This window comes from Canis aureus, chromosome 37 (assembly GCF_053574225.1).
Source record: "Canis aureus isolate CA01 chromosome 37, VMU_Caureus_v.1.0, whole genome shotgun sequence".
NCBI classification, from domain to species: Eukaryota; Metazoa; Chordata; class Mammalia; order Carnivora; family Canidae; genus Canis; species Canis aureus.
Genome location: NC_135647.1, coordinates 26,580,515 through 26,608,141, shown reverse-complemented (window position 1 = coordinate 26,608,141; position 27,627 = coordinate 26,580,515). Strand labels below are relative to the sequence as shown.

At 41.1% G+C, this 27,627-nt stretch overlaps 1 protein-coding gene across 12 annotated transcripts in view; it reads right to left on the bottom strand.

Annotated features, from left to right (window-relative positions):
- The window catches only part of SPIDR (scaffold protein involved in DNA repair), a 452,576-nt gene that overhangs the window by 14,844 nt on the left and 410,105 nt on the right, over positions 1 to 27,627 (bottom strand). For 10 of the 12 annotated variants that reach the window (XM_077885985.1, XM_077885987.1, XM_077885992.1 and 7 more), the window contains 5 exons: positions 19,785 to 19,872; positions 18,728 to 18,871; positions 18,576 to 18,635; positions 8,342 to 8,528; positions 7,493 to 7,648 (listed from right to left, as the gene is read on the bottom strand). In XM_077885985.1, the coding sequence (XP_077742111.1) occupies positions 7,493 to 7,648; positions 8,342 to 8,528; positions 18,576 to 18,635; positions 18,728 to 18,871; positions 19,785 to 19,872 (635 nt within the window). The remainder of the gene's footprint in view (positions 1 to 7,492; positions 7,649 to 8,341; positions 8,529 to 18,575; positions 18,636 to 18,727; positions 18,872 to 19,784; positions 19,873 to 27,627) is intronic. The other 2 variants (XM_077885986.1, XM_077885989.1) reach the window with 1 other exon arrangement.

Here is a 27,627-nt window from a genome sequence, read left to right as displayed (position 1 = left end):
CTCCAGAAAATAGAAGCATAAGGAATACATCCTAAACTCACTCTATGAGGACAGCCTCAACCTCATACAAAACCAGATAAAGGGATCCCTGGGTGGCGCAGCGGTTGAGCGCCTGCCTTTGGCCCAGGGTGCGATCCTGGAGACCCGGGATCGAATCCCACGTCAGGCTCCCTGCATGGAGCCTGCTTCTCCCTCTGCCTGTGTCTCTGCCTCTCTCTCTCTCTATCATAAAAAACAAAACAAAACAAAAAAACAAACAGATAAAGACATTACATAAAAGGAAAACTACAGAATAACACCTCTCATGAACATAGATGCAAAGTCCTTAACAAAATATCAGCAAATTTAATCCTACTATATAAAAAAATGTACCATGACCAAACGTGGGATTTATTCCAGGTATACAAGGCTGGTTCACTCTTTTAAAACAATCAAATAATCAATCAATTTATCATATTAATGGAATAAAGAAGAAAATCATATGATCATATCAACAGATACAGAAAAACAGTTTGACAAAATCCAACATCCAGGAATAATAAAAACTGTCAGCAATCCAGGAACAGAGAAGAGCTTCCTCAATTTGGTAAAGAACACATAGAAAAACCTACAGGTAGAATAAACCAATAAAGAAGCCTTGTGTAGGGAGCACTGAATTAAATCTAATAAATAAATCTTAAAACATAACACCATTTATATCGACACTAAAATAAGTAAAATACTTAGGTGCAAATGTAACAAAGTATGTACAAGATCTATATGAAGAAAACTTCTAATACACTCTGCCGAAAGAAGTCAAATCTTAATTAATAGAGAGATATCCTTGTTCAGGGGTAGAAGGACTCAATAGTGTTCAGATACATATTTTTTTCCAGGGCACCTGGGTGGCTCAGCTGGTTAAGCATTTGCCTCTTGGTTTCAGCTCAGGTCATGATCTCAGGGTCATGGGATCGAGCCCCTGAGTCGGGCTCTGTGCTCATCTTGGAGTTTCCTTGTCCCTTTCCCTCTGCTCCTCCCCTGCTTTCTCTCTCTCTCTCTCTCAAATAAATAAAATCTTAAAAATAAAAGATATAAATTTTTCCTAAAATCATCTACAGATTCAACACAATCCCAATCAAAATCCCAGCAAATTATTCTATGGATACCCAGCAACTAATTTTAAAGTTTATATGGAAGGAAAAAAGAATCCCTAGATAGTCAAGACAATATTGAAGAAGGACAAAGTTGGAGAACTAATACTACTCAGATTGTCCATAATATCAAAAACAGACATCAACTGGTAAATGGATAGACAAAACTTGGTATGTCCACATGATGGACTATTAAGTTACAAAAAGGAATGAAGTGCTGATAAATATTGCAACCTGTTTGAATCTTGAAAATGTTCTGCTATATGAAAGCAGCCAGATACAAAAGAACATACATGACTCTGTTCAAATGAATTGTCCAGAAAAAGCAAATCCATAGAGGCAGAAAGTAGATTGGTGCGGGATGTCTGCTAATGGACCTGAGGTTTCTTTGGAGTCATAAAAATATTCTGGAACTAGTTAGTGGGGATACTTGCACAACTGCATGAATACACTAAAAACCACAGAGTTGTAGACTTTATAAGGGTGATTTTCACAGTATGTGAATTATATCTCAATTAAGCTGTTATTAAAAAAATAGAATGCAAGTTCATTTTCAAAGCCATTGAGATGTCAAAAGACAAAATATAAAATAGGAGGTAGCTGCACAACCTTGTGAATATACTGAATGCCACTGAACTGCTCACTTTAAAATGTTTTTTTTTTTTAAAGATTTTATTTATTTATTCATGAGAGACAGAGAGAGAGAGAGAGAGAGAGAGAGAGAGAGAGAGGCAGACACAGGCAGAGGGAGAAGCAGGCTTCCCACAGGGAGCCCAATGCGGGACTCGATCCCGGGACTCCAGGATTTTGCCCTGAGCCAAAGGCAGACGCCTAACTACTGAGCCACCCAGACATCCCTGTATTGTTTTGTTTTTGTTTTTTTGTTTTTTTGTTTTTTTTTGTTTTTTTGTTTTGTTTTTGATTGAAGCATAATTAACTTATATGTTACATTAATTTCAGGTGTACAATATAATGATTCAACATTCTATATGTTACTAAATGTTCATAAAGATAAATGTACTCTTGATCTTCTTTATCTATTTCACTTGTGCCCCACTCACCTCCCCTCTGGCAACCACCAGTTTATTCTCTGTATTTAAAAGTCTGTTTTTTTTTTTTTATCTCTTTTTTTCTTTGTTCATTTGTTTTTTAGATTCTGTGTATGAATGAAATCATATGTTATGTCTTTCTCTAAATGACTTATTTTGCCTAACATTATACCCTCTAGGTCCACCCATGTTACAAATGGCAAGATTTCATTCTTTTTTATGTCTGAGTAATGTTCCACTATGCATGTGTGTGTGTGTGTGTGTGTGTGTGTGTGTGTGTATATATATATATATATATATATATATATATATATATATACATACACATCTATCTTTCTTTCTATCTATCTATCTATCTATCTATCTATCTATCTATCTATCTATCTATCATCTATCTTCTTTATCCATTCATCTATCAATTGACACTTGGGTTACTTCCATATCTTGGCTATTGTAAATAATATCCAGTAAACATAGAAGTGCATCTATTTCTTCGAACTAGTGTTTTTGCTTTCTTTGGATGAATACCCAACAGTGGAATTACTGGATCATATGGTAATTCTATTTTTAATTTTTTAAAAAGATTTATTTCTTTTTAGGGAGGGAGGGACAGAGAGGGAGAGTGAGCATACGCATGGGTGGGAGGAGGGGCAGAAGGAGAGGGAGAGAATCTCAAGCAGACTCGCCACTGAGCAAAGAGCCCAACATGGGCATGACCCCAAGAACATGACCTCAGCCAAAATCAGGAGGTGGGCACTTAACCAACTGAGCCACACGGGCACCTGTAATTTGAGGAACCTCTGTACTGTTCTCCACAGTGGCTACACCAATTTGCATTCCCACCAACAGTGCACAAGAGTTGCTTTTTCCCCACATCCTCACCAGCACTTGTTACTTCTTATACTTCTGATTTTAGCCATTCTGACAAGTATAATGTGATATCTCATTGTGGTTTTGATTTGCATTTCCCTGTGATGTTGAGCATCTTTTCATGTGGATGTCTCCTTTGGAAAAATGTCTATTCAGGTCCTCTGATCATTTTTTTAACTGGATTATTTGTGTTTTTTTGGTGTTGAGTTATATAAGTTCTTTATGTATTCTGGATATTACCCCTTATTGGATATATTATTTGCAAATATCTTCTCCCATTGCCTTTTTTGTTGATGGTTTCCTTTGTTGCACAAAAGATTTTTATTGTGGTGTAGTCCCAATAGTTTATTTTATCTTTTGATTCCCTTGCCTGAAAAGACCTATCAAGAAAAATGTTGCTATGGCCAATGTCAAAGAAATTATTTTCCATATTTTCTTCTTCCTAGTTTTATGGTTCCAGGTCTCACATTTAGGTCTTCAATCCATTTGAATTTATTTTTGTGTGTGATGTAAGAAAGCAGTCCAATTTCATCCTTTTGCATATAGCCGTCCAGTTTTCCCAACACCATTTGTTAAAGAGAGAGTCTTTTCCCCACTGTGTATTCTTGCCTCCTTTGTCATAGGTTAACTGACCATGTAGGCATGAATTTATTTCTGGACTTTCTATTCTGTTCTCTTGATCTGTGTGTATATTTTTGTGCTAGTATTTTGTGTTAGATTAGTACAGTTTTGTAGTATATCTACAAATACCTACAGCTGGGATTGTGATACCTACGGCTTTGTTCTTCTTTATCAAGATTGCTTTGGCTATTTGGGGTCTTTTGTGGTTCCACACAAATTACAGGAGAATTTTTTCTAGTTCTGTAAAAAAATGTTCTTGGTATTTAGACAGATTACGTTAAATCTTTAGATTGCTTTGGGTAGTGTGGATATTTTAACAATTTATAAAATGGTTAAGTTTGTTTTGGAAATCCCACCTATGAATCTTTTTTTTTTTTTTTAAATATGATGCTCTTCAGAAACTAGAAAAATCAAGTCTCTCTTTCCTCATAAGAATCTACACATTTTCCTTTTTTTGCATCTCTGTGACACTCATAGGTTATGGATAATGGGTTGGTTTTCAAACCCTCCTTTAGAAGCCAAGCTCTTCAGGTAGATATTTTCTCATAATACAGTGCTACAGGTGGTGGCGGTTCTTATGGTCTTATAACAACAGGGTCCCATATAGCTTTTTTTTAAAGATTAACTGATTGATTGATTTATATATTTATTTGAGAGAGAGAGAGAGAGCGAGAGAGCGAGCACACACACGTGAGAGGGCAGAGGGAGAGAATCTCAAGCAGAGTACCAAGCATTGAGCCCCAAGCCAAAGCAACCCCATGACTCATGAGATCACAACCTGCACCAAAAACAAGAGTCAGATGCTCAGCTGACTGAGCCACTCAGGTGCCCCAAGGTCCCATACAGCTTAAGCAGTATGGGTGGGTGGTGGTCCCTCTCAAATGTAGGGCAGAGGCTACACTGCTTGGGAGGCTGTTCCCACACCCTTCTCTCTCTTCTGAGTCCTGGGCTCTGAGAGAGGTGAGGGGTGAGAGAAGAACAGGTAGCAACCAGTCAGGAGAATGAAGATAGAAGGGAGGCCTCTGGAGATGGTGGAGACCTGCAAGCGGCAGCAGGCTCTGGGCAGTAACAAGGACAGGCGTGCAGCACATCTGCTGCAGGGCATGAGTCTACACTGTGTGCTGTCCTCACAGCCTGTGCCCAGGGGCCCAGCAGGGCCGGTTCCTGGAAACCCCACAGTCTGCTCAGCCCTTCCTTCCCTGCACACTTCCAAACGGCCTGTCAGTAACCAATCCAGCTTTGTACCATAGTCTATCTCTGATGCTGACACAATTGTTTATTTAAGACAACAAATTGATCACACAACCTCCTTAGCATGGCCAGGAATAGCAGAACAAGACAAAGCCAGCTCCATCCCAAGAGGGCCCTGCCTCCTCCAGCACAGAAAGCTTTGACAACTGCCCCTGGCATCTGTGTGGGTTTTCCATATGGCCTTCATCTGTCTGGAAGGCCTTCACCACTCTGGTCGACAAATCCTAACAGTACCAAACCCACCCACCTACTGCCTCACTGGCTCCTGCCCTCAGCCAGCCCTCCTCCACGGTCTATGACAACGTCAGCACTGAGATGTCATCCTTCTCCGTTAGTCTGTGAGTATCCCAAGCCCCCAAAGCCTATGAGCATTATCTTATTTAATCTTCAACAATGCTTTAAGGTGGATTCTATTAAGCCCTGTGTTACACATGAGAAAATGGAAGACCCAGATGACAGGTGATTTGTCAGAGTCTGCTTTCTTCAGGACCACTAGGCTATGCTGCTCTCATTTCTCACTTCAAATCATGATCTTAGTTATCTTTTGGCACTAACATTAAAAGAAGATGCACAAAAGAGAAATCCAAATGGCCTGAACACAATGGCTGAGTGCTTAATCTCACAAGTGGGTAGAAGAATGTTAATTAAACAACAAAAGTGGAATCATAGTTTTTGCTGATCATAAAAGTCATAAAAAGATTCAGGAATCTAGTAGTGGGCAAGGCTGAAGGAAATAGGCCCTCTTAGAAATTACTTTTGGAAATGTGAATTTTTGTACACTGTTTGGAAATTAACTTAATATCTTATAATACTAAGGATACACTAATAGTGTAGCCACTTTGGAAAACATATTTCTTCAAAAGGCTAAGCACAGGGTTTCCCATATGACCCAGCAATTCCACTCCTAGATACATATCCAAAATTTGAAAACAGGTTGTTGAAACAAAAGTTAGTCCACAAATATCCACAGCAGCACCATTTACAACTGCCAAAAAGTGGAAACAACCCAGTGCCCATTAACTGATGAATGGATAAAACAAGACGTGGTGTATCCATATGACAAAATATTCAGCCGAAAAAAGAAATGAAGTGCTGATACATGGTACATCATGGATAACTTTGAAAACATTATGCCAAGTAAAAGCAGCCCAGCATGAAACATATATATGATTCTGTGTATGTGAAATATCCAGAAAAAGCAAATCTATAAAGACAGAAAGTAGATCAATACTTCCCTAAGGCCAGGGTAAGGGCTGGGATAGGAGAAATAATGGGGAGTGGCTGACAATGGGCATGAAGTTTATTTTGGGGGATGATGAGAATTTTTTAAGGCTTTTTTTTTTTTTTTTTTTTACAGTAATCTCTACACCCAGTGTGCGCTCAAACTCACAACCTGAGATCAAGGGTAGCACCGCCACTGCTCTACCAACTGAGCCAGCCAGGTGCCCCAACACAGTTTTAAATTAGATTACAGTGATGGTAGCACACTTTGTGAATATACTAAAACATTTTAAATGAGTGCATTGTAATGATGCAAGTTATATCTCAATAAAGTTGATTAAAAAAATATGAGTCCTAAGACCCTGAAATCTTCCTGCAAAGAAATCAGTAGGGATTAACATGAAGGATGTTTATTTCAGCCTTGTCTATAATTGCAGAAACAGAGGAACATGTGGATCTCTATCAGCACAAAGACCGTTTATTCACAGGAGGGAATGTGATACAACTATTACGACCTGAGTAACATCTTTACCTACACACCTGGCTGGACATCCTGCTAGAGTACTGAGTCAGGAAAGCAAGTGACAGGATACCGTGTTTTACAAAGTACCAGATTCAGAGGTCATCACGTAGGTTCTCACCCTCCATCTATGTCTTGCTCCCTCTGTACTGAATTCATTATGCAGCCTGTCAGTTTCCTCCAACTAAACCCACTTCCAGATTTACTTTGCCTCCTCCCTGGTCTACACCGTGGGACGGGTGCTTGGCCTCCCACTGGCCACTATCCAAGGCCCTCGCCCTTCCACTCTGCTTTGTGGAGACAAAACCTGGAGCGCTGGCCTCTGCCGACGACCGAGTACATGCCTGCCAGGGCCACCCCCCTCCCTGTGCAGTCACTCCCTCCATCCACATGCCTTTCCTGCCCTCTCCTGGACTCTGGTGCCCCCCACTCTGCCCTGACAGCAGCCCTTATATGTCCTATTCTTTTCCTATCAGACATTCTCCCTGTTAAGCAGTAGGGACTCCTTCCCTAATTGGCTACTTCCCACCCTATAGATCTCAGCACAGGCTCCTGTCCTTCGGGAGAGCACAGTGCGGTCCCAGCAACCAGACGTGGAGCAGCAGCCGGAACGCTGAGGCTCTGTACTTGATTATGTGCAAGCTCACTGAGCTCCTGCTGTATACAGTGTGCGTCTGAGAGGCAAGAACCTCTCCTGACTTTGTTCCTTGGGTCTCCAAAGTCTGGGATGTGTCAGACATAAAAACTCGTGGAATAAATGAGTTAAGTGAATATGAAGTGTGATATTTAAAAATATATAAACACCATTTCCACCAGGATTGACTACCCACCTTGAAGGCAGCAAATAGAGTTGACCTGAGTGATAGAATCCAGTTCACTGAGCTTTACGGGGCCAGTCAGTTCACAGGAGTGAGCGCCAGAGTCCACACCCAGAAGGGGCTTCTGAAGCAGGAGGACACTTCGTTCAACACAAACAAATCGACCTGCTAAAAGAGACACTTCAGATTATTGAAGCACTGAAGGAAAAAGAGGTCTCCTGCCAGTAAAGACAGTGCCCTTTGCCACCCTCCTGCAGGCAGGGTGGGCAGAGGGCACAGGCTTAGGGGCCACCCACTGTATCCAGTGACACATGCACTGCATGGAAAGCAGTCCTACACTCACCGTTGTGCTAAGCTGGAAAACCACGCAAAACTATATTCAAAATCATTTTAGAAAGGTGAAGTTTGTGGTACGCAAATTAAACCTCAACAAAATAAAATAAAAATATATAGTTTGGCCAGGCTTCTACTGATTCCTGGGAAGAAAAGAGCTAAGTGTATATGTATAATTTCCAGCTTTTTGTTTTAAAAAGTGATGTTCCAGGCAACGGCGTCAAGCGGCTTCTGCACCCGTAAAGTGTGCCATCAAGGGATAAGCCTTGACTGACCAACGGCATCTTTCACCGGAGGTGTTAGCACTGCCAGCGCTCCGGTTCTGTCCGGGTGGCCGTGACAGGGGCCAGTGAAAGCCGAAGTCCGGTACCACGGGTCTCTTCCACTCCACGTGCCAGGTCCATGGTTGGCTTCATGAAGGGACCAGCAGTCCTAGAGTAAGTCAGAGGCGTCTACAAGCCCCAATGTCATTTCATGGCATCCATCAGCCACCCCGGGGTCAGAGCTATGAAGAAGAAGAAAGCATACCCTGGGTTCGGAGAGCGTCCCTGAAGAGAAAGCAGTGAGGGGCAGCCTCGGTAAGCGCTTCCCGGACTTCCTGGCTCAGCACACATGAGGGAGCCACACAGACTGGCACGGTTTTGGGGAGGCCAGAGTTATTCTCATCTTGCATTTGTAGGGTGACATCAGTCACCATCAGCCAAATCTCCGTTTGCTGCAGAGGAAACAAACTGCTTAGCTACAATTCAAAGGCACAGTCAAGTCTATTAACCTTAATACCATTCTTCTATTAAATTTTTTTTAAGTAATAATGTTAGATGATTGTTACTAAGAATTTTAGATATCATTCCAACAAATACTTCCAAATATGCAAGAGACTCTGCATATCTTAGTCAACAGCCCCCACCGACATGGCTGTGCCCCGAGAGTCCTTACCCTGCACCTGTTTAAAGGGTTCCTTCCCTGGGATACAATCCGCCCTCTCCTGGCACTACTGGACTTGTCCTTGAACTACTCAGGGAGAGAACAATGTTCCTTTCCTGTAGATCTCACATTCCCATACCTAGAATATTAATTACCATACTGTTTTATATTTAGTCCTTACACATTCTTCTGTCCTGTTAGATGTAAGTTTCCTAAGGATCAGTGACTCTCATGAATTGAACGTTTATATCACTTCCAAATCCCCAAATCATAGGTTGAAGTCCTAATTTCCAATGTGATGGGAATGGTAGGTGGGCTTTGGGAGGTAATTAGGCCACAAGGATGGAGCCCTCGTGACGGGATTAGTGTCCTAGGACATGACAAAGTTTGTTTCCTCTCTCCGCTCTCCACATTGTCAGGATACAAGGACATACCCTGTTGAAAATCAAGAGGGCCCTCACTAAGAACCTGACCACGTTCGCCCCTGTGCTCTCAGACTTCCACACTCCAGATTTGTAAGAAATAAGCCGGTGCAGTTTAAGCCACTCAGTGTACGGTATTTTGCTATAGCAGCCCAAACTGATTGAGATAGGAATACTTAATTGTCTTCAGACTTTGTATAGGGCTGTTATATAAAGCAGCTAAAAAAATTTCTGTTGTATCTGCAACAGTTTTTTTAAAATTTTTTAAAAGTGCTTTTTCTTTTTTTATTTAAATTCAATTTTGTTAACATACACGGTAGTATTAGTTTCAGGGGCAGAATTTAGTGATTCATCAGCTGCATGTAAGACCCAATGCTCATTACATTAAGTGCCTCTTTAATGCCCATCACCCAATTACCCTATCACCCCACCCACCTTCCTTCCAGCAACCCTGTTTCTTTCCGCCACTTGAGAGTCTCTTATGGTTTGCCTCCCTGTTTTCCTCTTATTCTATTTTTCCTTCTCTTCCCCTATGTTTTTTTTTTCTTAAATTCCACATATGAATTTAAGAAATCATATATTTGTCTTTCTCTGACTGACTTATTTTACTTAACACAATGCCCTCTAGCTCCACAACATTGCGAATGGTAAGATTTCACTCTTTTTGATGGCTGAAATATCCCAATATATTTGTTCTTCCAATCCATGAGCATGGAATGTTTTTCTTTTTCTTTGTGTCTTCCTCAATTTCTTTCATAAGTATTCTAGAGTTTTCTGAGTACAGATCTTTTACCCCTTTGGTTAGGTTTATTATTCCTAGGTATCTTGTGATTTTTGGTGCAATTGTTAATGGGATCGATTCCTTGATTTCTCCTTCTACAGTCTCATTGTTAGTGTACAGAAATGCCACTGATTTCTGGGCATTGATTTTGTATCCTGCCACATTGCCGAATTGCTGTATGAGCTCTAGCAATCTTGGGGTGGAGTCTTTTGGGTTTTCTACAGAGAATATGTCATCTGCAAAGAGGGAGAGTTTGACTTCTTTTGCCGCTTTGAATGCCTTTAATTTTTTTGGTTGTGTGATTGCTGAGACTAGGATTTGTGGTACTATGTAGAAAAACAGTGGTTAAGAGTGGACACCCCTGTCGTGTTCCTGACCTTAGGAGAAAAGCCCTCAGTTTTTCCCCACTGAGGATGATATTCGTCTTTTGGCTTTTATGACATTGAAGTATGTTCCTGCTATCCCTACACTTTGGGGAGTTTTAATTGAGAAAGGATGCTGTATTTTGTCAAATGCTTTTTGTGTATCAGTTGAGAGAATCTTATGGTTCTTGTCCTTGTCTTGTTCATCAGGGATACTGGTCTGTAATTCTCCTTTTTTTGGTGAGGTCTTTGTCCTAGTTTTGGGATCCAGTTAATGCTGGCCTCATAGAAAAAGTTTGGCAAGTTTTCCTTCCATTTCTATTTTTTGAAACAGTTTCAGAAGAATAGGTGTTAATTCCTTAAATGTTTGGTAGAATTCTGCTGGGAAGCCATTTGGCCCCGGACTCTTGGTTTTTGATGACTGCTTCAATATCCTTGCTGGTTATGGGTCTGTTCAGGTTTTCTGTTTCTTCCTGTTTCAGTTTTGGTAGTTTATGTTTCTAGGAATGCATCCATTTCTTTCAGATTGCCTAATTTGTTGGCATATCATTGCTCATAATACTGTCTTATAATTATTTGTATTTCTTTCATGTTGGCTGTGATCTCTCCTCCTTCATTCATGATTTTCTTGATTTGGGTCCTTTCTCTTTTCTTTTGGAGAAGTCTGTCTAGGGGTTTATTGATCTTACTAATTCTTTCAGAGATCTGGCTCCTAGTTTTGTTGATCTGTTCTACCATTGTTTTGATTTCTAGATCATTGACTTCTGCTCTAATCTTTATTATTTCTCTTCTCCTGCTGGATTTAGGCTTTACCTATTGTTCTTTTTCCAGCTCCGTTAGGTGTAAGGTTAGGTTATTATTTGAGACTTTTCTTGTTTCTTGACAAAGGACTATATTGCTATATATATTCATCTTAGGACTGCCTTTGCTGCATACCAAAGGTTCTGAACTGTCATGTTTTTACTTTCATTTGTTTCCATGTATTTTTAAAATTCTTCTTTAATTTCCTGGTTGACCCATTCATTCTTTAATAGGATGTTCTTTAACCTCCATGTATTTGTGGCCCTTTCAAATTTTTCTTGTGGTTGACTTCAAGCTTTACATCCTTGTAGTCTGAAAATATGCATGGTATGATTTCAATCTTTTTGTACCAGTTGAAAACTGATTTGTGACCAAGTATGTGATCTACTGGAGAATGTTCCATATGCACTTGAGAAGAAGGTGGATTCTGCTGCATGTGATGAAATGCTCCGAATATATCTGTCAAGTCCATCTGCTCTGGTGTGTCATTCAAAGCCCTTGTTTCCTTGTTGATACTCTGCTTGGATGATCTGTCCATTGGTATAATTGGGGTGTTAAAGTCCCCTACTATTATTGTAGGATTATCAATGAATTTCTTTAATTTTGTTAGTATTTGGTTTTTATATTTGGCTGTTTGCATGTTAGAGGTATAAATATTTATGATTGTTAGATCTTGTTGGATAGACACTTTTATTATGATCTTTCTTCATCTCTTATTATAGACTAGATTAAAAACTAGTCTGTTGGATGTAAGGATTGCTACTCCAGCTTTCTTTTGATGTCCATTAGCATGATAAATGGTTCTCTACCCCCTCACTTTCAATCTGGAGTTGTCTTTGGGTCTAAAATGAATTTCCTGTAAGCAGCATATTGATGGGTCTTATTTTTTTAATCCATTCTGATACCTTATGTACTTTGATTGGAGCATTTAGTCCATTTACATTCAGGGTAATTCTTGAAAAAATATGAATTTAGTGCCATCATATTACCTGTAAAGTCACTGTTCCCATGGACTGTCTGTGTTTTTTTCTGGTCTTTACTTTTGGGCTCTGTCTTTGCTCAAAGGAACTCCTTTTATATTTCTTGCAGGGCTCATTTAGTGCTCACAAATTCATTCTTTCTTTCTTTCTTTTCTTTTCTTTTTCTTTCTCTCTCTCTCTCTTTTTCTTTCTTTCTTTCTTTCTTTCTTTCTTTCTTTCTTTCTTTCTTTCTTTCTTTCTTTTTTCTTTCTTTCTCTCTCTCTTTCTTCTTTCTTTTCTTTCTTTCTTTCTTTCTTTCTTTCTTTCTTTCTTTCTTTCTTTCTTTCCTTCCTTCCTTCCTTCCTTCCTTCCTTCCTTCTTTCTTTCTTTTCTTTCTTTCTTTCTTTCTTTCTTTCTTTCTTTCTTTCTTTCTTTCTTTCTTTCTTTCTTTCTTTCTTTCTTTCTTTCTTTCTTTCTTTCGTTCTTGAAACTATCTCTACTTCCATTCTGAATAACAGCCTTGCTGAATACACTATTTTTGCCTGTGTATTTTTCCCATTTAGCACATTGAATATGTCGTGCCAGTTTTTTCTGGCCTGCTAGGTCTGCTGCTGGACTTATGTGTCTACCCTTGTAGGTTAAGGTCCTCTTCTCCCAAGGCACTTTAGGATTTTATCTTTATCTTTAAAATTTGGAAGCTTCACTGTAATATGTTGAGATGCTGACCTATTTTTGTTGATTTTGAGTGGGGTTCTGTGTGCCTCTTGCACTTGAATGCCTGTTTCCTTCCTCACATTAGGTAAGTTCTGAGCTATATTTTGTTCAAATGAACCTTCTGCCTCTTTCTTCCACTCCTCATCTTCTGGGACCCCATTATATAATGCTGATATTATTTTTATTTTATGGAATTACTGATTTGTCTTAGTCTCCCTTCATGATTTAATAGGTTTGTTCCAGGTCCTTATTTTCCACCATTTTATCTTCTATATCACGGATTCTCTCTTCTGAATCATTCATCCTCATTTTTATGGCTTCCTCTTGGGTCTGTATCTCTCTGCAATAGCATTTTCAATTTCAGCTTGACTAGATTTTAGTTGTTTTATCTTTACAGTAAGGGATTCTCTAGTGTCTCCTATGCTCTTTTCAAGTCCAGCTAGTATCTTTATTTCTTTTTTTTAAAAGATTTTATTTATTTTTTTGACAGAGAGATAAAGAGTGAGCACAAGTAGGGGGAGTGGCAAGCAGAGGAAGAGGGAAAAGTAGGCTCTCTGCTGAGCACAGAGCCTGATACAGAACTTGATCCCAGGACTCTGGGATCATGATCTGAGGTGAAGGTAGATGCTTAACCAACTGAGCCCCCTAGGCAACCACAGCTAGTATCTTTATAATTGTTATTTTAAATTCTAGTTCAGACATCTCATTTAGATCCACACTGATTAGATCTATGGTAGGGAATTCTACCTCCTGCTCTTTCTTTTGGGTTGAATTTCTCTGTCTCATCATTTATCCAGAAAAGAAAGGAAGAAAGAAAAAGAAAAAGAAAAAAACTGACAAAAACAACAATAACAACAAGTTCAACAACAACAACAACAAAAACTTCAGGAAGTGTCTCTGGTGTATACTATGTACTCTGTGATGTGTGTTTTGGCTGTTTTTTCCCACTGATCTGTCTTCTACAGTGTTCGTTCTTGCTTGTAGTGGGGAGTGTTTGGACCTTTAACTCAATGTGCTTTGATTTGTTAGTCAAGATAAGCCTTGGAAAGGAAAAAAAAAAAAAGAAGAAGAAAAAGAAAAGGCAGATCCAAGACACTAGAAAAGGAACAAAAATGCAAACAAACAGACAAACATAAAATGATAAGCCTGCATCTGCCACATTCTCTCCCTCTGACTGTGCAGATTGTTTTCTTAATCTTCAGATTGTATTCCTGATTGTTCAAAGTAGTTGGATGTTGTTTCAAGAATGAGGCAAAGTCAGTGTCCCCATACTACTGTGTCATCTTAACTCTAGTAACCATCTTTCTTTTATTTATTTTTCATTATAATTTTATCTGTAAAAGTTGTAATGCCTTTTAAAGTTCATTTTATTTTTTTCTTTTTTTTTAATTTTTATTTATTTATGATAGTCATACACACACACACACACACAGAGGCAGAGACATAGGCAGAGGGAAAAGCAGGCTCCATGCACCGGGAGCCCGACGTGGGATTTGATCCCGGGTCTCCAGGATCGCGCCCTGGGCCAAAGGCAGGCGCTAAACCGCTGCGCCACCCAGGGATCCCTAAAGTTCATTTTAATGGCATTTTGCCCTTTCCCCTTGGTCAGGGTTTAGGATTCAGTAGATCCAAATGGGGCCAACGATTTGCCTGGGAAGACCCTTGTATTTCCCTGATGGTGAGTGAGGTTGAGCATATTAGAAAATACCATCTTAATTAATTGATAAAATATCACAGGGCTGGGACAAATCAACTGTGTGCCTTCTGATATGAAGACAGTATTTTTATGTGGTATTCCTGACAAGGATGCATAACTTCAATAAGATAATATCTAGCAAATCTAAATGGAGAGATATCCTATTTAAGCATTGGTCTCTATTCTTAAAAACTGTCAAGGTCACAGAAGATACACAAAGATGCAGAAATATTCCATTTGAAGAAGAAAGAGAGATGATAACTAAGTGCAGTGCATGATACTGTATTGGACTGTAGAGGTATAAATGATTTTGGAGGAACAATTAGCAAAATCACATTTTAAAAAATGGTATATTCCAGGAAGGGCAAAGTTCTACAAGATTACATGCAGTTGGGAGTTTTTCTGACAATCTTCAAAGATTTTAGATACTCTTTCTAAATACCTTGGATTGGCTTACTATCTCCTTTTAAATCTCTTGATGAGCCAAAATGGACTAGTTTCTTTTGAAATTAGCTATCGAATTATCTTTACCATTGGGGTTATGAACACAACCCGTAACAAATAATATCCTCTGTAAAAAGACACAAATAACCAATTAATTCAAAGCAGTGATACCAATACAATTGCTAAAATTTTATTAAAAATAAATCTCTTCCGGGGATCCCTGGGTGGCGCAGTGGTTTGGCACCTGCCTTTGGCCCAGGGCGCGATCCTGGAGACCCGGGATCGAATCCCACATCGGGCTCCCGGTGCATGGAGCCTGCTTCTCCCTCTGCCTGTGTCTCTGCCTCTCTCTCTCTCTCTCTCTCTGTGTGACTATCATAAATAAATAAAAATTAAAAAAAAATAAATCTCTTCCCCCAAAAATGCCCAATTAATTTTGACAAAGTTGCAAAAGCAATTCAATGGAGGAAGGATAGCCTAACCAGACATTCATAGGAAAAAAAAAAAAAAAAAAAAAAGGGAACCTTGACCTAAACTACACAATTTATACAAAAACCAACTCAAAATACAGCATGGACCCAAATGTAAAATTACAAATCTTCTAGAAAAGAACATAAAAGATAAACTTTGGGACCTAAATAGGCAAAAAGCTTTGAGTGCCTTAAACTTTATGACAAATGCATGATCTATAAGATGGAAAGTTAATAGATTTGACTGCATAAAAATGAAAAACTGTGTTCTGCATAATCCCTGTTGAAAGGGCGAAGAGAAAAAGTACAGACCCTGAGAAATATTTGTAAAATACATATCTGACAAAGACTCTGTATACAGAGTAAAGAACTTTCAAAATTCACCAGTAAACAAAGAAATAATCCAAACAGAAAATGGGCAAAAGACAGGAATACACCTCTCACCAAAGATACAGATGGCAAATAAACATACAAAAGGACGTTTAACATCATTAGTTCTCTGGATGAATCTCTAGAGAATTTCATTAGTTGAAAACCACCACCACCACCACCACCAAATAGCTCCCAAAGGAGCTGTTATAGGTTGAACTGTGTTCCTCCAAAAAGATCTACTGAAGTCCTAACTGTAGTACCTTGGAATGTGAACTAATTTGGAAATAAGGTCTTTACAAATTTAACCAAGTCAAGATGAAATCATTACAGCAGGCCCTCAACCAATATGACTGTTGTTCCTATAAAAAAATGAAACTTGGACACTGATAGGCACAGAGGGAAGACCACATGAAGACACACAGGATGAAGATGGCCATGTGCCTAGGGTGGTGTGTATACAGAGCCGAGGAAGGTCAAGGATTGCTGGCAAATGCTAAAAGCTGGAAGATGCAAGAATTTTCCCAGAGCTGTCACAGACAGCACAGCCCTACTGACACCTTGATTTTAGACTTCTAGCTCCCAGAAGTATGAAATGACAAATTTCTGTTATTTTACACATCTAGTTTTTGGTAGTTTGTACAACTGGCCTAGGAAACAACACTTATATTGCATGGTTCCATTTGTGTAATGATCATGAAATAACATAATTATAATGATAACACCAGATCAGGGCTTGTTTGGGTGTTGTATAGTGGCTGTGTAGGCATGGGGTATTAGGATGGGGGAGGATGTACGGGAGATACCATATATTTCTTTGCAGTCTATTGTGAATCTGTAATTCCTATGAATCTAAAAAGTTAGAATAATTTTATTCAAAATAAAATTTAAGGGGGTGCCTGGCTGGCCCATTTGGTAGAGCATGTGACTCTTGATCTTGGGGTTGTAAGACAGAGCCCCAGGTTGGGTGTAGAAATTACTTAAAAATAAAATCTTAAAGAAAAAGTTAAATACAAGAAAATACGTTTTTGCCTTGCATGACCTAGCCATTTGTATAATGGAAATACAACTGAATCTTCTTTGAGAACTCAGGTTCTTGCAGTGACTCATTGTGTCAATTACTTTTATAGATTTTATTTATTTATTCATGAGAGACATACAGAGAGAGGCAGAGACACAGGCAGAGGGAGAAGAAGGCTCCTTGAGGGGAGACCAATGTGTGACACGATTCCAGGACCCGGAGATCAGGGCCTGAGTTGAAGGCAGTCTCTCCACCATCTGAGGCCCCCAGGCGTCGTGCCATTCTTAAAGTCAACTGACCCTGTAGAATACATAGGTGATTGACCTGACCACACAGTGGCCCTAGGAATTAGCTTATTTCCATTTCACCCCAAGGAAGTTATTAGTTTCTGGTGATTCTCTGTCCCACAAAAGCAGCATACAGGAGGTAGAGAATTTTAGTGCATTGAGGCATCTGTTCCATTGGGTTCCAATCTCCTACTCCCTAATGTACCAATTCTTTGGTACATACACCCACTGAACCCCAGAGCTGCGGGCAGGCTGCACCTATGCCAGTGGAAGCATATTTCTTGGCAGAAAAATTAGAACAGAAGGGTATTAGGGTTTTCAACCAGCCACAAGGCAGGGTTCCCTCATCCAAGTGAGGCAGACAACCTGCAGTCTGTCTTTCTCTGTCTTAGGGCTCCACTCCACTGGGGCTGGTCTATTGTTGAGGCTTGGCTATGGTGTATCTGACACCTGTTTTTTTACTTTCCACCTCTGCTACCAGCTGGGGCTGTGAGCAGGTGAGGCTCTGTGGGCAGGAACTCGTGGTATATTGCCCCTTAGGACACTATTCTATCTGCAGAGTATATGGTAGCTGCGTAGTGAACCATTGCCTGATGGCACAGCCCTACGATCTGGAATGTGTGTTAGAATAATAGGAACGTGCCAGATGCCAAGCATGTCTTAACATACTGAGTGTCCTGCAGATGGCAGGCAGGGGAGTTTGCAGTCAACCTTCAGTTCACTTCAGGGTTGGAAGGTAAGAGACCATCAGGTGCCTGGACCTCATCCTCACTGTGGGCCTGTCCCCCTGCCTGTTGAGTCAAATTCTGGGGTGGCCCACAGGAAGCACTGTGACTGACAATCGCTCTCTTATTCCTCAGGAGAGGTACCAGTTCATTGTCAAATGACTAAAAGGTGAATGGAGAAAAGGAAAAAGAGGATTGAACGTTGGGATGTTCGGTATCTTCCTGGTGACAGATTTGCAGGGATGCTCCTCTTGGAGTTAAGGCCAACCAGGGGTTTCTTTCTTGCAGAACTTATGGCATATGCTCAACTTGCCAAAAGCAGCTCTTGTCTGCTTCTTGTTGATCCGTCGTGTGGGATGGCAGCAGACAAGCAGCTCTTCTAGGCTGCAGCTCTCCAGCACTGCCAAGGCCTCCCAGGGGCTGCAGCGCTTGCTTCCCCTGTTGATGGCTCAGAGCTGTTGATCAGTTCTGAAAGGGACTAAGCTCAGTCCGAGATTCCTTCCTCCACCTCCTTTCTTTCCTTTCTGCCAGAAAGGAACTCACAGTGCTGGGCTAAGAACCTTTCGGATGACCTATGCCTAGACTGTTCCATACCCAGCACTTACCACAGTGGCTGGCAGGCTGCACCTGCACAAGGAATGGATTCATTGCCTCAGCCCGGAGCATGCATAAATGGACTTTTAAAATGCTTTTCTATTTCAGCACCCCACTAATTTCTATGAGAGGCTATTCCTTTAATGACTTTATAATACATTATCAGAAAGAGAAAGGCAGAGGGAATGATTACCTGTGGTCTCTGATAAATCACTCTGGCGTAGAAACTGCAACGGGTACTAAGATCAGCAGTCTGGAAAGGCAACGAAGATGGTGAGAACATCACACAAAGCACACAAATACAGTAAAAATAATTAAAAACCCTGTTAGAAACACAGATGTTACCTGGAGAATTTCTCTTAAGAAGTGGGGAACTGGAGGCTGGTAAAGCTTAGAAATAGGGTCTCCTTCAATTATATCAATTTGTCCCACATTGGGATGAGCACTGAGGATGTAACAGAAGCTAGGAGGAGGCACATGGGTTTTTACCTGTTTAAAATGAAGGCAAAGGTAGAATGTGAATATGCTAGTAAAACATTCAAATACACTTAAAATCTACTCTTTAATACATAGATATTTACTCACAGATGCATTCTATTTCTCTGGAAGGTTGTAGAAGAAATAGACTATATTGTTTATCACTGGGAACAAGCATAATAACTTTTATACTTTTTGAATTTACTGTGGATTTAAGACTTCATTAAAAAAATTCATTCTTTAGAGTATATTTGAAAACACCATTTAGAAACTTCTTCCCCTAAATAATCTAGAAATGGGCACTTTTGACAACTATTTTCCTGGTCTTGCACGGTACAGTCATAGTTTGAGCGGTCTGCCGGGGAGTCAGCTACCACACTAACAAGACGGCCCCCAGTCAGCCACTGGATAAAACTCAGGATGGAGAAGGGACACATTTTGATCAGTCGGTTTTAATACATGGGAGCAACTACCATAAACACTGTGATGCAGCAGGAAAAGGGAAATCCCTGGCTCACCTGGTGGTTGAATGAATATCCACAGAGTTTATTTGCTAGGTCATGTGAGTCTGTGCTCTAATTGGTAATTGAATGTTGGTTCTAATAGTGATTGGGAGGTGGTGGGGAAAACATCCTGTGTCTTATTTAGTACGAGCCTAAGATGCTGATTGTTGCGATGACATGCGAGGTTGTGGTTTAAAAACGCTGCCATAGATTAACCTCAAGGAGAATGGACTGCGGCAGCGGCAGAGAAAGCAGCCACAGCTCGGACTTTGGAGGGAGGTGAGCAAGTGTGAATCTCGGTCCTCCTGGCTCACAGTCACCGAACCCTCCCTTTTCAGGGACGTGGACTGGGGGTGGGGCTGGCTCAGCAGCTGGCACAGAGCAGGTGGAGACCAGGGGAGGTTCCTCAGATGCCGGCTTACCTCTTCACAGGTTTGGCCACGGCCAGGTGCTTTTAGAGGCATCACTGGGGGCCACATGGTATCGATCAAACTGAAAAGCCCCGCTGTCCTGGAAAAATAAACGATGTTGTACGATAGTATTCATCACTTAAGTGCCGCTTTATGATCTGGGCATATGCAGGTTTGCTCGACAACACCATCCCTAATGTCAAGGAGACGCCATTCGGGGAGCACGTTGATTCAGATGGTGAAGACAGTGTCACACAGACAGACAGGCCTCTGAAACTGCCCGAGAACAGGAAGGCAGGCGATTGTTCATCAAATTATGATACATCTCCCCAATGAAGTATTAATCAGCCATTGAAATGGTTATATAGAAAATATTTAAACACATGGAAAAATGTTTCTGATACCTCGCTACATGAAAAGCAGGCAACAACTTACAACGTCTTTCTCTATGCACGTACCTACATGTAATAAGCCAAAGGAAAAGGAGACTGAAAGACATAAAAATGATTTTAGTGGGTGTCTGAGCTCAGGCAGGATATTTACTTTCCTCCTTTGGCTTTTGTGTGTCTCCTATCATTTTTCCAAAACAGGTATGTGTTACATAGTAAGAAAAATCACCAATTTATCAAGTTATCTAAAATAAAGAATATAGCCAGACACAAAAGGACAAATATTTTATGATTCCATTCATGGAGCTCCTACAGCAGTTAAACTCATAGAAACAGAGTAGAATGGTGATTGCCAGGGGCCGAGGGAATGGGAAGTGGGCAGCTAGTGTTTTCTGGTTTGGGAAGGTGGAGACATTCTAGGGATGGATGCCGTGATGGACGCACAATAGTGTGAATGCACTCGATGCCACTAAAAATGGTTAAGGTAGAAAATTTTGTGTTATGTACGTTTTACCACAATAAAAAAACCCTCCTGTTTTAGTTGCTATATGTATGAGTATGTGCAGATGCACACACACGCACACGCAGATTTCACAAAGGCTTCTTAGATTCTGCTCTGTGTCACAATGTCAATAGCTATCGTTTACTTTTTAAAAAGCTTGTGTCCTTAACAATTAATGTGACATATTCTTATTTCTTCCAGTGTTTGATAGCAAATACTGTTTTAGGTGGTTAGGATCTGGCAGTTTACAAACCTGAACAACTCAGAACCTGAAAATCACGTACCGGGACAGGACTCAGGCACCTCCCACCTCCTTTGGTTTCTCACACCAATTACCATAGAAAAAGCCCGTGCAGGGTGCGGCCGTGACACTAGCTTAATATCTTAACTGCGAATTTTCAGGTTCTGGGTCAAAACTAAGCACAAAAATAAGCAAGGGCAGGGAATCACATGCTCAAAAAGGACTGCCAAGTGACAATGTCCCGCTGCCGCTATGTGAGCGGTCACAGGGCTGTGACCAGGGTCTGGCCGAGGTCGGGGAGGGCCGCCGGGCAGGTGCAGGGCTGAGCTCGCGGGACCTCTCAGCACCCTCCCCGACCGAGGGACCGGGTGGGCCTCTGGGCCTCCTTCCCCCTGGCGCCCTTGTCTGCACCGCATGTGCCCACAGTCACCACGGAGGTCACCGCGGAGGTCACGGTGGAGGTCACTGCAGTCACCGTGGAGGTCACCGCGGAGGTCACCGCAGAGGTCACTGCAGAGTCACCGTGGAGGTCACCGCGGAGGTCACCACAGTCACCGCGGAGGTCACGGCAGAGGTCATCACCACAGAGTCACCGCAGAGTCACCGCGGAGGTCACGGTGGAGGTCACCGCGGTCATGGTGGAGGATGGCCAGCGCCTCGGGTACGCTGGCTTCCTGTCTGCAGCAGACCGCGACCCCGTAAGATGGTCGCCGATTCCTGGCCCTCCCGTCTCCTCGCCTCAGAAATCAGGGGAGCTCGGTAGCAGCTGCCGCGTCACAGGAGGGAAGCGGTGACCAGGTCACACGTGCTGTGGCTTCGGCCGAGGTCCTGGGGGGCCTCCCGGCGCACAGCCCGGCGAGTCGGGCCCACGGGGCCCACGGGGCTCTGCGCTCTGCGGACCCGAGCGGCGGCCTCTGGAAAACCTGTGCAAAGGACACAGGTGAAACCTGGACGCACGGAGGGGTCTCCAATTTATGACCATGAAACCCTTTTTGGCGTAAGGGCTATTAACATCCCAAGAAATCAATGCTCCCTGGCGTCTTCCCTGAGAAGTGCTCTGCTGCCAACCGAGCCGGACACAAGCTCTGTTAGAATTTGATGATGCTTATTTAGAGGATGTTGACGGCTAATTTAAAAAGTTTGCACTGCTGCTGCATTTCAACGTAGCTTCTGCACAGGATCGCTATGCATTAAATAAAAAGCTTATTACCCTTATTAAAAATCAGCTTCTCTTCTGTTTGGAAAAATAGATATGATTCAGCTGGCCGCTGCTCTATGAACTAGAGCCTCCGTCCCGGGCAGCGCACATTCCTCAAGAGGACTCTGGCCTGACCGGGGCAGATGTCTGGCTAACTGTCGGCACAGGTCACCTGTATTGTTCCTCCCACTTTGGTTCATTCCTTACCATTCATTTTTGCATAAGGTTTCACTTTGTGGCATAGGAAACTCATTCTTTCTAAAAAGCCATCCCTTTAAAATATATTTAAACAATAAACAAGCTGTCCAACAGGGTAGAGACCACCAAAAGTTTGTATTTTCACTTTTTAGAGTTTATAAAATAAACGTTTAATTAAACTAGAGGGGTGGAGGGACGCCTGGGTGGTTCAGGTTATGACCCGAGGGTCCTGGGATTGAGTCCCACATCCGGCTCCCCGCAGGGAGCCGAGCCTGCTTCTCCCTCTGCCTGTGTCTCTGCATCTCTCTGTGTCTCTCATGAATAAATAAATCTTAAAAATCTTAAAAATAAATAAAATAAAGGGGAGAAAAGGATATATAAAGTCATTATGCTTATACTATGATTAAAAAATTTGAAAACATCATTTTGCTAGAATAAATAAATTTCTTAGGATGTATCTTAATTTATAGACTGCATGGAGTAAATCTGCAGAAAAACCTGCACCACATCTCAGAAAATTATAAAGCTTCTATAGCTATAGTTTTGTTTCTGGTAACATGAACTTTTTAAATGGGAAGACATCAAGATACATGCACACGTTAAAATTATATTTACCAAATTGCACACTGACATTTTGCTATGTATATTTTACCACAACAAAAAAATATTATTTGCCACAAAAATGAGTATCTAATATTTTGATTGGGGTCTCTGGGGACTGTTGATAGTTCATGAAAAGGGGCATACTCCCTTCTGTGTGAGATGTGATGCAATACAAACACCCCAAAATCTTTACTGCACCATAGGAACAGAGAAGGTGGTATAAACCCAATTTTTAAAATTGAGATATGGCACAAACGAAAACTTCATCCTTTTCAAGTGTACAGTGCACTAGTTTTTAGTTGTGTTCATAGAGTTGGGCAACTTTCACCACTACTTTCAGAATGCTTTACATGCCAATACCCTCTAGATACATCCCTGCTGTGCCCACCAGCAGTCACTCTTGCTACTGATCTCCTTGCTGTTTTTATGGACGTTGTAAATAAATGGACTAATATAAGATGCAGTCTTTTGTGTTTGGCTTCTTTGACTTGGCATACTTTTTTTTAAGGTTCATCCATGTTATGGGATGTGCCAGTACTGCATTCCTTTTTTGGCTGAATAATATTCCATGGATAAATGACATTTTATCATCCATTCATCGGCGCATGGACATTGGGTTTTTTCAACTTCCCAGGTGTTGTGAAAACTGCTGCTACAAACATCCAAGTACAAACTTTCTGTGTTGGCATGCATTTTCAATTCTCTTGGGTAGGTAACCTAGGAATCATTTTGCTGGGTCATACAGTAATTCTGTGTTTAACTTTTTGAGGAACTGCCCAACTGTTTTACACAGTGCTGTGCCCTTTTACATGCCCAACAATGTGTGTGGTTATAAATCCAATTTTGTTTGTAAGTTAAATACATACATTTTTTAAATTTTGGAAACATGAAACTTCGTATCTGGAAGGATTTATAAAAGAACTCTTAAGTGTTTTTTCCCTACATTCACCTCTGTGCCTTTTGGACACTGAAATTTTAACATATATTACTTTTATTATCTATTTTGAAAACCAAAAATCTAGGGCTCTGTTAAAACAGTGGTAACCACTGGAGAGAAGTGTCTTAGAGTGAAGAGAAGATCCTCTTTATTCCTACACAGGTCTGGTCAGAGCCTAGCTGTGACACCCACCCCTGCAGCCATGGGGCTGCAGACAGGTTCCAGGTTGTGGAGACTAGAAAGAATGTACCTTTTGTGCCTGAGTGTGGGCTACATGGCAAATGCTATTGCTGTTATAGGTAGTTTCAGATACTTTCAAATAAAGTCCCCTAAAAGTACTATCATTTAATTCATAGATATTTAACTGTTAGTTTTTTTTGACTATTTAATCAGTAATTCATTTGATTTTTTTTTTTTAATTTATGATAGTCACAGAGAGAGAGAGAGAGAGAGAGAGAGAGAGAGGCAGAGACACAGACAGAGGGAGAAGCAGGCTCCATGCAGGGAGCCTGATGTGGGGCTCGATCCCGGGTCTCCAGGATCGCGCCCTGGGCCAAAGGCAGGCGTTAAACCGCTGCGCCACCCAGGGATCCCGATTTTTTTTTTTTAAACCTTATTTTGAACTAGCTATAGATTCACAAAAAGTTGCAAAGATAGTAGAGAGATCCTGTGTAGCTGCACTCACTTTCTGGTAAATAGTCTGGGTGTGTGAAGTACTAGCATAGAGTAAGCTAGTGAGACAACTACTAAGTACTCATAAATGCAAAGTATACTCTTTTCAAAGACACTTACTCCTGTAACCAACAGCACAAACAGATGTGGGATCCAAGATTTCCTTTAAAATGGTTTTCAACTCAGGACTCCTGAGTGGCTTAGTTAATCGCCTGCCTTTGGCTCAGGTCATGACCCCAGGTCCTGGGCTGGAGTCCCATGTTGGGCTCCCTGCTCAGCTGGGAGCCTGCTTCTCCTTCTCTGTCTGCCCCTGCTCATGTTCTGTCTCTCACTCTCTCTCTCTCTCAAATAAATAAATAAAATCTTAAAAAAAAAATGGGTTTCAACTCTTCCTTTCCTTCTAACAAGAGTTTCAGGGAGAGGAGACCAACTTGAGGGCATCTCCAGAAAATGTCTCACAAATTTGGCATGAGTCTGAAATGGTGTCACCACTCAGGTGTCTCTCCTGGGGTTAGTAAAGTCAGGGTGCCCCACTGGAGGACAACAATGGTGCATGGAAATGAGTAAGCTGTGCATGCTCAGAGAACATCAAATGAGTACATCCACTTAGAGAAATTGTGGGTGAGAAAGGCCACTCTCTGGCCTCGGACTCATAGTGCTCTTGGTCATATGATCAGTTATGGAAGACTGGGGTCAGTCCTGGGGCAGCAAGGTAGGCACTGAAAAGGAGGCTGTGAGAGTAAGGAGTGTGACTGGGGACAATATGAAAGAGGAATGTCAGAAATATATACAAATAGATGAGGAAGGAAATGGGGTTCCAGCCTCCTTGCTATTTGAAACAATGCTAAATTTATATATTTTTACACAAATTTTATAGATTCTTTGGTGCAACAAATGATTGACTTCCTCTGGTCTCATCATATCCAATCTTATTTATCTTGACTGGTAGATGATTATTAATACCATTTGGAAAACCAACTACTCCAAGTAAGGGAACCTAAGACATTCAAGGCCTCCAGCCCACTGGAAGAAGGCAAAGGTGGTAAGTTTCCCCTCTGCATACTAGATTGTTAACTGACATTACCTGCTTGCTGGGCCTGTTTTCTTAGTTATTTTAGGGGCTATTTTCCCCATCTGATATTGTATTATCTAACTACTACTCTCAGTAATTTAAGACTGCCTAAACCACTTTCTTTTGGGTGTGGGTAGAGTGGAATTTGCTCCAGGGCATTTAAACCACAGTGGTGATGTCAACTATAATAGGAAGGCAACATGTAAGGAGGCAACCTGGTCCATTGAGTGAGTTCATACTCAGATTTTTTTTTTTTTAAATCAAGGATATATTTTGGATATTAAATGTTCCTAAAATTTGCCATTGTAGTTGGTACTTTCTCCATATCTACTATTATAGTAGTGCTCAGAACTCTGCAAGAAAGATGATCTGAAAAATGGAATACTTGAGGTCTATGCGTCTCAAAGTGGGGCTCACTTGGTGAGCCCTGGAGGTCTCTGACACCTTTTCAGGTAGCCCACGAGGCCAGAACTGTTTTCTAAAACCTTAAATTCCTTTCTCACAAGTGCACAGTGAGTTTTCCAGAGGCCAAAGGAGGCATGATACTACAACAGTTATACCTCACTGTCTTCTATTGGTCCAGACATTAAAGAGATCAGCAAAACCTAAAACAGCACCACTCTTCTCACTAACATAGTTTTGTTTTAGAAAATAGTTCATAAAAATGCTACTTATGTGATTATTTAATGGGTTTATTATTTGGATTTTTAGGTGAACTCAAAAATATTTACTTTTTTTCAGTTTTAATTTCAAATTATGGTAAGTATTAATCAACATAACCAACATTTAAAAAAATCTCCTGGGTTCTCATTAACTTTGAAGAGTATAAAGGGCTTCTGTGACCAAGAAATGGTCTCTTCTTTAAATCTTTTTTTTTTTTTAAGATTTTATTTATTTATTCATGAGAGACAGAGAGAGAGACAGAGAGACAGAGAGGCAGAGACACAGGCAGAGGGAGAAACAGGCTCCATGCAGGGAGCCGGATGCGGGACCTCGATCCCGGGTCTCCAGAATCATGCCCTGGGCCTAAGGCAGATGCTAAACCTCGGAGCCACCCAGGAATCCCCTACTCTTCTTTAAATCTTAATGTTGCCAAGACTGACTCCACCACTTTCCCTTCCATGCTGGTCTCCCTCTATGCACTGGATGATGGCCACCTGCCGTTACAAGACAGAGGCTGCACACCTTCCTTTACATAGCACTGGCTCTATGTGCTTGACCTCCTACCTATCAGAAGACAACAGGCTAAAAAATAATAATAATAAATAATAAAAGAAGACAGAGGTTTCATGAATTTCTAGTAAGTTTTATGTTTGGATATAATCCTAGTACAATCTAAGAAATAATATCTTCCTTATTCCTGAATCATTACTAATAGTGCTCAACTTAGGAATATATTTTTCAGTTGTAAAAATAACTTTCCACTCTGTTGATCTAAAATTAGATCAACACAATAATTCTCATCGTTTTATACTTTCTTGTGGTCCAACATTCAACAAGAATATAGTAGTTCCAGAGGTAGGCCAATTGGCAGAAAGACCTATGGGGATCCCGAGGAAGGTGTCCTCCTGGGGCTGGGAGCAGTGAGGGAGGTGCACACTAGCTCACCCTGGGGAGGGGGCCTGCCTCTAGGAACTGCCTGCACTCCCACCGTGAATGCCTGTCAGAGAACAGCAAAGGTGAAGCAGTCTTGAGACTATTCCTGCAAGAATCATTGTTAATATTTGTGCAAGAATATAGGTGTGAGAATAGGCTGAGGAGTCTCACTTGTAGGTGTTCAAAACCACTCTGGGAATCCTAGAAAGGCAACAAATTCTCTTTTCTAGGAAGGTATTCCCTCTTGAAAATCCAGATATAAGCATAATAATAATAGCTACTAATGATTACTTGGTAATTTTATTATGGTCCAAGGACTTGTTTTTTTTTTAATTTTTATTTATTTATGATAGTCACACAGAGAGAGAGAGAGAGAGAGAGAGAGAGGCAGAGACACAGGCAGAGGGAGAAGCAGGCTCCATGCACCGGGAGCCCGACGTGGGACTC